Source organism: Rhinoraja longicauda, chromosome 8, assembly GCF_053455715.1.
Source record: "Rhinoraja longicauda isolate Sanriku21f chromosome 8, sRhiLon1.1, whole genome shotgun sequence".
NCBI lineage: Eukaryota > Metazoa > Chordata > Chondrichthyes > Rajiformes > Arhynchobatidae > Rhinoraja > Rhinoraja longicauda.
In genome coordinates this window covers 15,025,315-15,041,314 of record NC_135960.1, presented here as the reverse complement: position 1 = coordinate 15,041,314, position 16,000 = coordinate 15,025,315, and the positions used below count along the sequence as shown (strand labels likewise).

Genomic DNA, 16,000 nt, shown 5'->3' with positions numbered 1-16,000 from the left:
TACGTTTCGATAAGATCTCCTCTCATCCTTCTAAATTCCAGTGGATACAAGCCTAGTCGCTCCAGTCTTTCAACATATGATAGTCCCGCCATTCCGAGAATTAACCTAGTAAACCTACGCTGCACGCCCTCAATAGCAAGAATATCCTTCCTCAAATTTGGAGACCAAAACTGCACACAGTATTCCAGGTGCGGTCTCACTAGGGCCCTGTACAACTGCAGAAGGACCTCTTTGCTCCTATACTCACCTCCTCTTGTTATGAAGGCAAAATTTCCATTGGCTTTCTTCACTGCCTGCTGTACCTGCATGCTTCCTTTCAGTGACTGATGCACTAGGACACCCAGATCTCGTTGTACGTTCCCTGTTTCTAACTTGACACCATTCAGATAATACTCTGCCTTCCTATTCTTACCACCAAAGTGGATAACCTCACACTTATTCACATTTAACTGCATCTGCCATGCATCTGCCCACTCACACAACCTGTCCAAGTCACCCTGCAACCTCATAGCATCTTCCTCACAGTTCACACTGTCACCCAGCTTTGTATCATCTGCAAATTTGCTAATGGTACTTTTAATCCCTTCATCCAAGTCATTAATGTATATTGTAAATAGCTGCGGTCCCAGCACCGAGCCTTGCGGTACCCCACTAGTTACTGCCTGCCATTCTGAAAGGGACCCATTTATTCCCACTCTTTGCTTTCTGTCTGTCAACCAATTTTCTATCCATGTCAGTACCCTACCTCCAATACCATGTGCTCTAATTTTGCCCACTAATCTCCTATGTGGAACCTTGTCAAAGGCTTTCTGAAAGTCAAGGTACACCACATCCACTGGCTCTCCCCTGTCAATTTTCCTGGTTAGTCAAGCATGATTTCCCCTTCGTAAATCCATGCTGACTCGGAACAATCCTGTTACTGCTCCGCAATTTCGTCTGTTATAATTGACTCCAGCATCTTCCCCACCACTGATGTCAGACTAACTGGTCTATAATTTCCCGTTTTCTCTCTCCCTCCTTTCTTAAAAAGTGGGACAACATTAGCTACCCTCCAATCCACAGGAACTGACCCGGAATCTATAGAACATTGGAAAATGATCACCAATGCATCCACAATTTCTAGCGCCACCTCCTTGAGTACTCTGGGATGCAGACCATCAGGCCCTGGGGATTTATCAGCCTTCAGTCCCATCAGTCTACCCAACACCATTTCCTGCCTAATGTGGATTTCCTTCAGTTCCTCCGTCACCCTAGGATCTCTGCCCACTAGAACATTTGGGAGATTGCTTGTATCTTCCTTAGTGAAGACAGATCCAAAGTACCGGTTCAACTCGTCTGCCATTTCCTTGTTTCCCATAATAAATTCCCCCGCTTCTGTCTTCAAGGGACCCACATTTGCCTTGACTATTTTTTTCCTCTTTACATACCTAAAAAAGCTTTTACTATCCTCCTTTATATTATTGGCTAGTTTACCCTCGTACCTCATCTTTTCTCCCCGTATTGCCTTCTTTAAACTTCTACTTTAATTGATCAACCAATCCAGGTACTCACTTCTATACTGCCTTCCTGACAAGCTTGATGTTATGCACTTTTCTGACTGACTACAAAAGGACTCCTGGCGCTCTTTTTAAACTGCCTGTACACACAGCAATTAACACTTACTTTGCTCTCAGCCAACGGTCTTCCTTGCTCAGTTCCAGACCTTTGGGCATAAATTATCCTGGAATTGTCAGAAGCCTAAAATGCACCATAGAATGCTGCGAGGCCATTGCCATTTATATCCCTTACTAAAAACAGATGAACTTTTCAGAGCTCTCAAAATACATTCAATTCAAAACAGTCCAATGCAAAAACAAGCTTCTTGCAGTAACCCACAAGCTGATTAAAATACTTTAACAAAATACATTCGCATATTTTAAATCACTTTAAAATAAATCAGGAGGGAAATAAGTGTCTTCCTTATATTGGAATTCCATACATTTACACTTCACTCCCAAAAGCAAACCAAGAAGAGAAAAATAATCCAAAAAAATACCTTGGCCATTTTGCTTGTTTTCTTTGCCAATTGTTTCTTCTGCATAAAGCAAAAAGAAATAAGAAATGTCAAAAATTTTAATAGATCCGATAATACTAATGCCATAATTGTCACGTTTTTCTAATTTCGCTCCCAAGTTATCAAAAGATATGGATTTCTCTATTCTACCCTGATTCTTTGCATGTTGAAAATTCAGAACATAGCATTTAGAATTTTAAAAAATGATCAAAGGACCCAAATAATCATCCAGTACACAGCGTTATATGTCATAAATTATAGGCAAATCATAAAGTGGGGATGCTAAATATGGGCTTTAAAATATGCATCTTGTAGAAGCAACTGATCAAAATAATTTAATTAATTCAGTTAAATTGTATTTTTAAACATTTAGCTAATTATTTCAAGATTCAAATTAGCTGATAGATCTACTACACTCCTCCTTTAATCCAGAATGCAATTAAACCTTAATTTGTTGTAGTTTGCTATCAGGGTTTCAACTCTACTTCCTTTAAAAAATAAGGGGATTTGGTGTGTGTCAACGTGTACTCTCAAACTTCTACAGGTGTATAGTAGAGAGTACATTGACTAGTTGCACCATGGCCTGGTTCAGCAACTTGAAGCCCCAGGAATGAAGGAGATTACAAAATGTTGTGAACACTGCCCAGTCCATCATGGGTGCTGACCTCCCCATCATCAACAGAATCTGGCACTGGCAGCCAGGAACATCAAGCACCTACACCATCCTGGCTATGGTCTTATTTCACTCCACCCATTGGGAAGAAGGTATAGGAGTCTGAAAACCATGACCTCCAGGTTCAGGAACAGCTTCTTCGCAACAACCATTAGGCTCTTAAACACTACAAACTCCAACTAAACTCCAAAGTACGAACTGTCTTAGTTGCACTAGGGACTTTGAACTTTTGTATTGCACTAATAATGGAATTTTATTTACATTTATTGAATTTTTATATTTATTATGTATCTGTGAATAATGTATTCATAGACCTATTATGCTGCTGCATGGAAGAATTTTATTGTTCAGTTTTTGGTAATACAATATTAAACATTCTTGAATTTGAACACCAACTTTAATCAATGAACTGTCTTCACTACCCCAAGGCACATGGCACTGGAATCAACATAAATTATGTAAATATTTACCAAATTGGCAAGTGTTACTTTTATCTTTTCATAATCAATGCAGAGATTAGAGGCGATAGGAATATTTACCCACAGAAAATAAACAATCAATAAATGGGGTTGATTCATTATGGATATTACATAAGTAAACCTACTTCTAAAAACACTTGTGTCGGAAGGTACTGCAGATGCTGGTTTAAACCTAAGATAAACACAAAATGCTGGAGTAACTCAGCGGGACAGGCAGCAGCTCTGGACAGAAGCAATGGGTGATGTTTTGGTTTGAGACCGTTCTTCAAACTGAGCTTTTTGATTTCAACCTCAGCAGTCACTGTTTGGCTACTCTTTTTTTTCTGAAGTCTCGACCCGAAACGTCGCCCATTCCTTCTCTCCTGAGACGCTGTCTGACCTGCTGAGTTACTCTAGTATTTTGTGAATAAATACCTTCGATTTGTACCAGCATCTGCAGTTATTTTCTTACACTACTCTTTTTTTTAAGTCACTTATTACGATTGAAAATATTTGGATGGTATCAATCTAAGTTTGTCCCAGAAGGTGTTTACCACGGGAACCAATTTTTCTAATCATGCAGACAAGATTTCCATAGTCAAACAACAATGCTTAATGCAAAAGCTAAAATCTTTCTTAGAGGACAGCATTCCATTTTTGCAAAGCAGGATTTACCAATTTAAAATAAATCACCATTAACCTCATGAAATTTTAGGTTGAAGCACTTTTGTTTTATTACTTTAGTTTAATTTATTGTCACATGTAGAGTGAAAAGCTTTTTTGCTGTGTGCATTCCAGTCAGCAGAAAGACTCTACATGTATACAATCAAACGTCCACTGGGTACAGATACAGGATAAAAGGAATAACATTTTGTGCAGGAAAACATTAACTGATTGAGCAACTTGTTTTTCAAGCATTCCATTTGTGTTAAAAATATATGAATTACCAAAGAGACTTAACGGTTTTAAAGTACATTAAATGTACATAAATAATGTGCATAAAGTACATTAAGGTGGATAAATCCCCAGGGGGTGATAGGTATATGGATAGGAAAGGTTTGGAGAGATATGGCCAAATACAGGCAAATGTTTATTTAGATGGCACCTAAATTAAATGGGCATCTTGGTCAGTGTGGAGGAGTTGTTCCACAGGTCCTGCTTCCATACTTTATTACTCTAAGACTCTAATGTCAGTTGACCTGTAATTCAGCACAACTGAAAATGGGCAATTCATATTTGGTGTTTATGGGGAAGTTGGGTTGTAGTTGGTTGGGATGTTTTCGGGATAGTTGGGGTGCAAATGGGTGGGGTTGGAATGGGGAGTAATGGAGAGAATATTGGCAGGTACTCTACAAGAGTCAGTTTGCAGTAGAAGGCAGTTGTGGACAGATCATGAAACACAAAGTATTTACTGGGATATATTGGCAACACTGCGCCTGCGCTGCCCTAGCAGCTGCGGCTTACCTGCAGTCTGTCTGTCTTTGTGTTTTTATATTGTTTTTTTGTCTTGATTGTACTGTAAATGCGATGTAGTTTTTTGGGGTTGTGTACTATGGGGGTAGTGGAAACTGTAAATGTAAAATTGTCTCTTCCGAACGGAGACGCGACCTTTTGTTCTGGGCCGTGTCTCCGTTCCCGCTGCGGTCTACCATCGGCCAAACCCCTGGAGCTGGCGGCCTCCACCTGCAACTCGCCTGTGGAGGCTCCGGCCGCGTGGACGTCGGAAGCTCGCAGCCCTGCCCTGGGTGGGGGCCGACATCGGGAGCTCCGGCAGCGGCAGCGTCTTCGCCCGCCCCGGATCGCAGGGCTTGGGTCGGTCCGCTGCGGACCTTTCACCGTCCGGCGCGGCCTGGAACGTGGCAACTTCAACAGCCTGACCGCGGGAGAAGACGGCAGAGGAAGAGAAAAGACATTCTGGCCTTCCATCACAGTGAGGAGGGGATTGGAGGAGACTCACTGTGATAGATGTTTCTATCTGTGTGTTATTGCTTATTTTTGTTGCTCTTATTGTTGGACTGTAGGTAATCTTTCATTTCACTGCACATTTATGTGTATATGACAAATAAACTTGACTTGACTAAGTGGAATGAGTCAAGAGTGGACAGGGAGACACATATGCAAAGGGGAAGTAACTGAGTGGATTGGTACAGAGAAGGTTTTGGAGTAACAAGTTAAAGGATCTGAATACAGGAAACAGGTCATTTGGGGGGTGATAATGGCTGTGTTGGGGGAAGGAACTACAATGAGTTGTACGATGAGAGGAACAATATTTTTCTGGGGAAGGTGGGCACAGTGGATGGGACAAGGAGTGAGCAACAATGGGACAAACAGTCAAGAGTGTTTAATTGTCATGTTGACCATCCACAGAAAAGTGAGATGATCAGCCATGATCACATTGAATGGCGGTGCTGGCTCGAAGGGCCGAATGGCCTTACTCCTGCACCTATTGTCTATTGAAATTCTTACTTGTAACAGAATAACACGCCCGTAAACACAATACACAGAGATAATATGGAACAAATATTCAATAAATTAACATATTCTGTTGTGCTGCTGCAAGTAAGAATTTCGTTGTTCAATCTGGGACATGATATGACAATAAAACACCCCTGACCCTTGAATAACTACCTAATCCTCAAAGACAGCCCAATGTTGTGGTCAGTGCTGTGTTTCAAGAGCCTAACGGTAGTTGGGGAGAAGCTGGTATTGAACCTGGTGGGGAGGGGAGGGGGTGGGGTGTGGTGAAAGGGTAGGAGCCACTCACTGTGAGTGGATCGCAGGAGGAGTTTGGGGGGCGAGTAAATCGACTACTGGGGACAGACGAAGTGGTGTCCCGCCAGCCAGCAAGACTTTAAATCCCCGGTAAACCGTCACAATCGCGCTTCGCTCGGGATGTGAGAGAAAGTCAGATCTCGCATGAAACTCACAGAGGCGTCCGTCCACCTTGTTGGTCCGCCGACCAAGCCACGAGCCCTCTTCCTCCTCGGTCCCACAAGCCCGTCCTCGGCGCACGTACACCCGACGTCATCGCGTCGGCCGCTGCGTCGCCCCGTACACCCAACGTCATCGCGTCACCCGCCGCGTCGCCCCGTCACCATGGCGTCCCATGGCAACGGGCTGAAGACCTCGATCTCTGACATTTGGGCTTGAAAATTGTTATTTTTTTTACAAAGGAAGTTTCAAAATGAAGACTCATATGTTTGATTCATCGCCACTGGTCCCGAATACTGGAAGTACTCTTCGGTAACTTCCATATAAAGTTGCAATTAGCTGTCATCTATTAGCCTGCAGCACTTACTGCACCATCTGAGAAAGAATTATTAGAATATATGAATGAGACAAATATAATTATTTTTTTTGGTAAGCGTCTTTTTATATTAGTGTGATTAGACTAGGAGGTAAGCACCTAAATACTGCAGGGCAAATTCACAGGAGGGGGACTGTGCACAGTAAGATCTCTACAAAGTGAAACTTGCCCAACAGGTCCCATTGCTCCTTCTAGGGCACATTGGTCACAGGGATTTCTGCAAGAAGTGGTCACAAGGATTTCTGCAAGAATATCTGAATATGATTGTCATAGAGTCACAGAGCCTTGCAGCGTGGAAACAGGCATTTCGGCCCAACTTTCCCATGCTGACCAACATGTTCCTTCTACACTAGTCCCTTCCACACTAGTCCCATCGGTCTGTGTTTGGCCCTGATCCCTCTGAACCTCAGATAGACACAAAATACTGGAATAACTCAGCGGGCAGCAGCGTACCTGGAGAGAAGGAATTCTTTCTTTTATTGTTTATTATTATTAGTATTATTGTGCACTATTATTGTTTATTTAGGAAGGAACTGCAGATGGTGGTTTAAACAGAAGATAGACACAAAATGCTGGGATAACTCAGCGAGAAAGGCAGCACCTCTGGCGAGAAGGAATTATTTCTTTTATTGTTTATTATTCTTCGTATTATTGTGCACTATTATTGTTTATTTAGGAAGGAACAGCAGATAGTAGTTTAAACAGAAGATAGACACAAAATTCTGGGGGGAACTCAGCGAGACAGGCAGCACCTCTGGAGAGAAGGAATGGGTGACGTTTCGGATCGTGACCCTTCTTGAGACCCAGAGATGCTGCCTGTCTCGCTGAGTTACTCCAGCATTTTGTGTCTATTATCGTATGTTTTATGTGTATGCATGTGTGTGTGTGTGTGTGTGTGTGTGTGTGTGTGTGTGTCTGTGTATCCTGTTGTGCTGCTGCAAATAAGAATTTCATTGTTCTATCTGGGACATATGACAATAAAACATTCTTGACTTTTGTGTAAGAAGGAACTGCAGATGCTGGTTTAAACCAAAAATAGACACAAAAAGCTGGAGTAACTCAGTGGGGAAGGCAGCATCTCTGGAGAGAAGGAATGGGTGATGTTTCCGAAGAAGGGTCTCAACCCAAAACGTCACCCATTCCTTCCCTCCAGAGATGCTGCCTCCCCCGCTGAGTTACTCCAGCTTCTTGTGTCTATCTTCAGTGTAAGCTGTAGATCAATCCCTAATGCGGATTTGATCCATGCCTGACTTTCATATTGCTGACCTGATCTGTAACCCATGCCTGGTTTTCGTTATGTTATCTGTACTATGCTGCTGATTAAATTCCTCACTTTGTAACCGTGATGCGCGCGTTGCAGAGGTTTTCTCACTTGCTCTCTGCATGTATTTGTAATAAAGCACTTATATAGAAGTTAAACGATTTGTGGAAATCTATACTTACATCTACAGTTCCTTTCTTGTACATACATATAACATACATTGGCAGAAATATATATATCAGAATGTCTGCAGTTCCTTCCTACACATTTCCTCTAAACCTGGATCAATAACATGAATCAATACTTCATCGTATCATTAAATGCGGGATAAATCATTGATTTTATTGTGTGTTTGTGTGGTGGAGGGTTGGGTGCGAATAATATGTTGCTGCCAAACAAAGTTCATCGATTCAAATGGTTCTTTAAAATGCCCCCTTTCGCGTCCGCGTCGCTGCGCTCGCATGGTAGGCCTCTTTCTATTGGTCGGATCGACCGCGGCCGCTGGAAGGTGCGTCGTGATTGGGTGGGACCGGCCGGCCGAGCGGGGATGGAGGCAGCGGCGATGGCGGCTGCAGGGACGGACGCCGATACCGACGCTCACAGCGTGGTCCACAGACAGCTGCGAGACATTGTCCTGGTCCAGCAGCAGCAGATCGAATACTTCAGCGAAATGGTGAGACTGCGGCTTGCCTTGGCAACCCCACTCACTCACCCTTGCTTCGTGCCGGCGGCTAGGGCATCCATTCGTTCAGGCTGTGCCTGCAGCACAACGTAGATCAGTGCCAGTGGAGAAAACGTGTAGGAAGGATGCTGGTTTACACCGAAGTTCGACGCAAAAAGCTGAAGTAACTCAGTGGGACAGACACACACACACTCCATCCCTCCCCCACCTAAGTCGTACTAACTTCAAAGTCGTCTTGTTGAGTCTCATTGTCTGCAACTCGTTTTCCCCTGGCCCACACAGCTAACAATGGCCTGTTGCCTTGACCATTACTTTTTTTTTACATATCCTTAATTCATTTGTTCTTTTTCTCTATGACTATCTCTCTCGGTTCCCTTTCTCCCGACTCTCAGTCTGAAGAAGGGTCTCGATACGAAACGTCACCTATTCCTTTTCTCCAGGGATGCTGCCTGACCCGCCGAGTTACTCCAGTTTGTTGTGTCTATCTTAGATCAGTAGAGACGTAGACAGACGGAATTTCAGTTTCTGGTGTACACAAAAGGAGTGCTGGAGTAACTCAGTTTCTATGGAGAACATAGACAGGTGATGTTTCAGGTCGGGAACCCTTTTCAGATTAATTATGTGTGGGGAGGGGGGATGGGAAGAGGACAGGCCGGACAAAGCCTATAAGAAAATAACTGCAGATGCTGGTACAAATCGAAGGTATTTATTCACAAAATGCTGGAGTAACTCAGCAGGTCGGGCAGCATCTCGGGAGAGAAGGAATGGGCGACGTTTCGGGTCGAGACCCTTCTTCAGACTGATCAAAGCCTGGCAGGCAATAGGTAGGTTGGGGGGGAGGACTGTAGATGCTGGTTTAAACTGAAGATATATGTAAAAAGCTGGAGTATGTCAGCGGGTCAGGCAGCATCTTTAGAAAAGGAATAGGTGACATTTCGGGTCTTGACCCAAAACGTCACCTGTTCTTTTTCTCCAGAGATGCTGCCTGACCCACTGAGTTACACCAGCTTTTTGCATCCCAGGTGGACACAGGCTGAAGTGGAGATGGTCGGCAGCTTCAAGTTCCCAGGTGTAAATCTCAGCAACGATTTGTCCTGGTCCAACCGCATTGCCAACAAGGCCAAGAAAGCACACCAATGCATCTCTTTTCTCAGGTTAAAGAAATTTGGCATTTCTTCAATGACTCATCCCAATTTCTGCAGATGTACCATCGAAAGCATCCTATCTGGATGCATCACAGCTTAGCATGTGGTATGGCGACCGCTCTGTACAAGACCACAAGAAATAGCAGATAATTGTGAACGTGCCCCAGTCCATCATGGAACACAACCTCTTACCCCCTCCCTCCCCGCCACAATTGACTCCATCGATATTTTCTGGTGCCTCTGCAAAATAGCCAATGTAATTATGGACCACTCGTACTCTTCTCCCATTGGGTAGAATGTACAAATTTTGAAAGCATGTACCACCAGATTCAGGAACATGATTTTCCCTGCTGTAATCAGAATCTGGAATGGACCTCTCGCACGCCAAGGATGAATTCCACATTGCCTACTTTGTTGCTTTCCTTGCAATTTTTATCTGCACTTTCTGAGTAGCAGCAATAGTATATTCTTCAGTCTGCTATCTTCTCTTTTGTAGACCTCTTGTACTCGTGTACGGTATGACTTGCCTGAATTGCATGCAAAACAAAGTTTTTCACTGTATCTTAGTACACATGACAATAATGAACAAATACTTGTACCAAAATCCTTTCCCCTCCCTCCTCTTCCCACATGAACCACATTCCCTTGTATGCTCTGAATACAGCCTGTCCTCTTCCTCCCTGCATCTTCCTCCTGACTTTCATAGAGTCATAGAGCAGATAGAAGCCCGTCGGCAGAACTTGCTCATGCTGATTAAGATGCCCAATTCATAGTAGTCCCATTTGCCTGCATTTGGCCCATATCCTTCTAAACCATTCCTATCTACGTACCTGTCAAAATGTATTTTAAATGTTGTTATAGTACCTGCCTGAACTACCTCCTCTGGCAGCTCAGTCCGTGTACTCACCACTGTCTGTGTGGAAAAGATGCCCCTCACAGTCCAATTAAATCTTTCCCCATCATGTCCTCCGGTTCTTGATTCCCCATCTCTGGGTTAAAGTCTCTGTGCATTTACCCAATATATTCCCCTCATCTTTCTTCTCCCCATATAGGCTCCATTCCTCTTCCCACACAACCTGACACTCAGCACTCACAACTCCACCCTTCCACCACTTGACTAGTCTCCACCTGTCCATACTGTTTCTTGATGGTTTATTTTATTTGTGTTTATCCATTAATTGGCAGTGTCCTGGATGACCAAGCTGCATTTCTTTTGGGCAATGCCTGGGTCTCAATGCTATTCCTCAGGTTTGTACTGGGCCTCATTTAATCATTGCAAGACGCCACAGCCCAATAAGTCAGAATAAAAGTGGGGATGGAGAATTAAAGTGCAAAACTCAAAGTACTGGAGGAACTCAGCGGGTCAGGCAGAACTAGGGAGCATGTGGACAGGCAATGATTTGGATTGGGAACCTTCTTCAAATTCTTCAGACTGGTGAATCAGAGTGGCTGGCAATGGGAAGCTCAGGGCTGCTCCTGCATACTACAGGTGTCCTGCATTCTCCCAATGTGGTCCTCTTGTGAACACCAAATATGGTACAATAGATTGGTAGACCTGAAAGCGAATCGCTTTAAATTTCACATAGACCAGGGACTGAAAAAGTGATTTATTATAAAATGTTTCCCTCAGGTTATCAGTGTGGCTGTACGAAGATTTGATGCTTTGTTGCTTTGATGCTTGCAGCTTCAGTGTCATCCTGGACATCAATTTTGTATTCTTGATCTGAGAGGCAGAGAACTATACTTTTCTTAGATTTAACCTCATGCATAAAGTAATTGACTTAATGATTTGCCATCGATTAGATTGAGATCAGGAATTTTTCATGGTTCCATTGGTTAATGTACTAAATTGCATTCTATATTTAGATAAGGAATAAAGAAGAAGAATCAGTGAGCATAAAGGTATATGAAGATGTTGTGAAAGAATTGGAGGTGAGACATTTTAAATTAATACAGCATTACCATTAACAGTGTTAAGTATATTTTTGATATTCAATGCTTGATCATTTTCTGCACCAATGTGCCTATCTTATATATGAATTATTATGAAATGAAAATACCATATTCAGGTAACAATAATGATTTTCACAGATCTTTCGATAGAACTTTTCACCTGTATGTAAAATATTGTCTTTAATTTATTCATAATATTCAATGCCTTTCTTTGGTAACTATTTCCTGCCACAATTAAAAAACTTGCAGTTATTTTTATTCAATACGGTGATTTTAATTTATAGTGCGATATAATCCCTTCTTCAATTACATTACAAATTGCCAATATTGCATCATTTGCATGTGAGAAAATGATCCATGTTCGATTAACTTTGTTACACTTATTTACAGAATGAAAGGTTTGAGCATGCTAAAACAAAATCATTACTTTCCAAGGAGTCTGAAAAACTACAATTTGCACTTGGTGAAGTAGAAATTGTAATGAAACAGCTAGAAAGGGAAAAGAAGGCCTTTGAAAATGCGTAAGTTCTTTGCACCAGTCCGGATGCAGACTTCAATTATATTTCATGAAGCAATTTACTACGACTGGAGGGGAGACTGAGGAGCTACCTAATAGAAGCATATTAAATGATGAAAGGCACAGAAAGGGGAGAAAATCGGAATCTTTTTCAGAGGGTGGAAATGTCAAATTATAGATTTAGTGAGAGGGGGAATGTTTAAAGCAGAGTTATATGACAAGGTTTTTACATAAGTTGTTGGAACACACCACCACAGTAAGTAGATGTGATTGTAACATTTTTTTTAATTTTTTTTAAAAAATATTTTTATTAAAAGTACGGTAAATTACAATAATACAACAGATATATCTTAATACATTTTTTATACCGCTTCATTTTTTTGAGCTTTAAGAAAAAGATAGAAGTAAAGAAGTAAGGAAAGAAAGTGCGCAAGAGTCGTGAAGTGCAAGAGAGTGTTGGGAAAAGAAAGCCCCTTGGAAAAGAAGTAGAGAAGGAAGTAAAGTAAGAAAGTAGACCCTAGAAAAGAAAGAAAAAAAAAAAAAAGGGGTAGAAACAATCGCTCTATTATAACATTAAACTCCGCAGGAAGGGGACTACCAACCAAGTCTGTTTTGTTGTTTTACCTCCCGTTACCAGGTCCTGATACCATTTATTTATTTATTTCTTTGTAAAATTACTATTGCACCTCATGCTTGTAATAGGTCCAAAAACGTAGACCACGTCTTTTGGAATTGGTCTGCTTTACCTGCTAAGAGGAACAAAATCATTACTTTCCAAGGAGTCTGAAAAACTACAATTTGAACTTGGTGAAGTAGAAATTGTAATGAAACAGCTAGAAAGGGAAAAGAAGGCCTTTGAAAATGCGTAAGTTCTTTGCACCAGTCCGGATGCAGACTTCAATTATATTTCATGAAGCAATTTACTACGACTGGAGGGGAGACTGAGGAGCTACCTAATAGAAGCATATTAAATGATGAAAGGCACAGAAAGGGGAGAAAATCGGAATCTTTTTCAGAGGGTGGAAATGTCAAATTATAGATTTAGTGAGAGGGGGAATGTTTAAAGCAGAGTTATATGACAAGGTTTTTACATAAGTTGTTGGAACACACCACCACAGTAAGTAGATGTGATTGTAACATTTAAGAGGCATTAAGACACACATTAAGAGATTGTCGTGTCATTTTTTATTCAAATTAAGTTGTTAGCTCTTTAGAATGAAAGATACAGCCAACAGTTTGTTCTCACCTTCCACCCCACCAGCCAGCGGATCCAACATATCATCCACCAACATTTCCGTCACCTACAACGGGACCCCACCACTGGCCATATCTTCCCATCCCCTCCCCTCTCTGCGTTCCGCAGAGACCGTTCCCTCCGTAACTCCCTGGTCCACTCGTCCCTTCCTACCCAAACCACCCCAACCCCGGGCACTTTCCCCTGCAACCGCACGAGATGCAACACCTGTCCCTTTACCTCCCCCCTCAACTCCATCAAAGGACCCAAGCAGTCTTTCCAGGTGAGACAGAGGTTCACCTGCACCTCCTCCAACCTCATCTATTGCATCCGCTGCTCTAGATGTCAACTTATTTATATCGGCGAAACCAAGCGCAGGCTCGGCGATCGCTTCGCTGAACACCTGCGCTCGGTCCGCATTAACAAAACTGATCTCCCGGTGGCCCAGCACTTTAACTCCCCCTCCCATTCCCAGTCTGACCTCTCTGTCATGGGCCTCCTCCAGTGCCATAGTGAGGCCCGCCGGAAATTGGAGGAGCAGCACCTCATATTTCGCCTGGGCAGTTTGCAGTCCGGTGGTATGAACGTCAGAAGTCTCCAACTTCAGATAGCTCCTCTGTCCCTCCCTGCCCCTCCTCCTTCCCAGATCTCCCTCTATCTTCCTGTCTCCACCTATATCCTTCCTTTGTCCCGCCCCCGACATCAGTCTGAAGAAGGGTCTCGACCCGAAACGTCACCCATTCCTTCTCTCCCGAGATGCTGCCTGACCTGCTGAGTTACTCCAGCATTTTGTGAATAAAAAGTTTGTTCTCTTCGCTTTGTAGTTTCAAAACCGATTTACCGCTTGTAGGGTAAATTTTAAAAAATAGGTTGAAGGCTGGTTCTTGTTTATATTAATGGCCACTATAGTTTAATCTCTGATTATGATTGCTTCTTTCTAACACCTGTCACCATGTATAGTAGTCTCCACAGATACCATATTTCAGATTTCCAGCATCTGTATTTCTTTTTGGTTTTTATTAGTTAACATGTATAGTTTCATTAGTTAACAGCACAATTGTGTGTAGAATTACAATTTAACTCAATTCAATAAATTATTTTAATTGTGTTTTCTAATGCACTTATCTCTATTTTCATTTTGTTTATAAAGACTGGAAAGTATTAAAAACAAGGCAACAAAGGAAGTAAACAAAAACGACAAGTTAAAAAGCAAATGCAATGGTAGGTTGTTACACAAATTTACCAGTGAAAGTATACTTTATTATTTCTTTCCAAAGTATGATGAGATGTCTCTGTTAGATGAAGCATTATGATTCTAGCAATTATATACGTGTTCAGTCATCTAGGGAATTAATTTAGAAATTAAGCGTTAACTCATTTTTTTCCAGATATTGAGAATCAAGTAGAAAAGCAAGAAGATATCTTAAGTAGCAAAGAAGATCAGATCAAAGAACTTTGCCATCAACTTGCAAAGCAGAAAGCCACATTGAAGTAAGTATGGAATACATTACAGCAAGAGCACTCCAATATATTCAGTACTTCAAACTAAACTGATATATGTTGTGATGGAAAATCTTTTTAATTACAAAGAACTAATTTTATGTTTTGTATGTAGACAACAGGTTACTGAGTTTGAAATACAGAAGCAGCAAAATGCTTATATTGAACGTGTACTGGAAGGAAAAAAGAAGAAAGCATGTGGAAAGTTACTTCCTACCTCAAAGTAGCCCTGTGTACATAGACTTTTAAAGATTTCCTAAATATTACAATATTATTTGTTAACTGGTCAAATTTTGAATTATTTTTATAGTGATGCTTTCAGCGAGATGTTGCTACTGTAAGTTAATGCAGAATAGTACAGCACAGGAACAGGCCCTTCGGCCCACAATGTGAGCTGACCATGATGCAATTTAAATTACTCAAATCTGCCTGTATATGGACTATTTCCCTTCAATCCTCATCTATCTAAATGCCTGTTAAATGTTGCTGTCGTCTCTTCTTCGATCATTTCTCTTGGCAGCGTGTTCTAAGCACCTACCACTCTGTGTAGAAAATTTGTCATGTATGTTATATTCCGGATGGCAAAATGAGAACTAGACTCACACATTAGTTGCCGGTATCATGTGTGTTTTTATTACCCAGCATTCCCAGCTTATATTGAACACCAACTCATTAACATAAAACATGAATATGTATGAATACGTTACACTACTCTCCTTTTTTAAAAAGTATTAAATCTAAGTACTCGGTTACAATTTGTTATTGTGATACTTGATTTAAACCAGTATTGTTTATTCTGTATTTATGAAATTTTAAATGATAAACATAATATATTTATTTTGCATATCTACACATTTTCGTTTTACTTGTGCAGTGAGTTATCTAACTTACAACTAAGTATCTTTTTGTTCCACACACTTCCACTATTTTCCCAACATCCCATTTGTCCCGACTGGACTTGTTGGGAAGACAGAGGATATGAACTTGCTCATCTGACTTGAAGTTCTTCTCCTTTTTGTGGGAGTCAAAGTGGTGTTTTTCACTTAAATGTTTTTGCTCAACTCTCAAGGCCAAATTGAGTTGAACTAGACTTGGGCGTATTCTTAGCCTTCTCTTCATCAACAGTTCTGCAGGTGAGTAACCCGTTGTGTGTTATGTGGTTCTGTACTTCAGCAAGAAACTAGCTAAACGATGTTTCATGCTGTTTTGAACTACCC

At 41.6% G+C, this 16,000-nt stretch overlaps 2 protein-coding genes across 6 annotated transcripts in view; one reads left to right on the top strand and one right to left on the bottom strand.

Annotated features, from left to right (window-relative positions):
* Positions 1–6,191, bottom strand: part of mmadhcb (metabolism of cobalamin associated Db) — a 29,175-nt gene extending 22,984 nt beyond the window's left edge. For 2 of the 3 annotated variants that reach the window (XM_078404402.1, XM_078404404.1), the window contains exons 1-2: positions 6,112–6,191; positions 2,036–2,074 (exon numbers count right to left, since the gene is read on the bottom strand). In XM_078404402.1, coding sequence (XP_078260528.1) covers positions 2,036–2,044 — 9 coding nt within the window. In that variant the 5' untranslated portion in view covers positions 2,045–2,074; positions 6,112–6,191. Of the gene's footprint in view, positions 1–2,035; positions 2,075–4,878; positions 5,034–6,111 lie in introns of all 3 variants that reach the window. The other variant, XM_078404403.1, reaches the window with a different exon arrangement.
* A 2,098-nt stretch (positions 6,192–8,289) lies between these two features.
* The window catches only part of LOC144596203 (spermatogenesis-associated protein 24-like), a 41,725-nt gene continuing 34,014 nt past the window's right edge, over positions 8,290–16,000 (top strand). For 2 of the 3 annotated variants that reach the window (XM_078404401.1, XM_078404400.1), the window contains exons 1-5: positions 8,290–8,425; positions 11,446–11,511; positions 11,923–12,053; positions 14,434–14,504; positions 14,672–14,774. In XM_078404401.1, the coding sequence (XP_078260527.1) occupies positions 8,300–8,425; positions 11,446–11,511; positions 11,923–12,053; positions 14,434–14,504; positions 14,672–14,774 (497 nt within the window). In that variant the 5' untranslated portion in view covers positions 8,290–8,299. Of the gene's footprint in view, positions 8,426–11,445; positions 11,512–11,922; positions 12,054–14,433; positions 14,505–14,671; positions 14,775–14,898; positions 15,533–16,000 lie in introns of those variants that run through there. The other variant, XM_078404399.1, reaches the window with a different exon arrangement.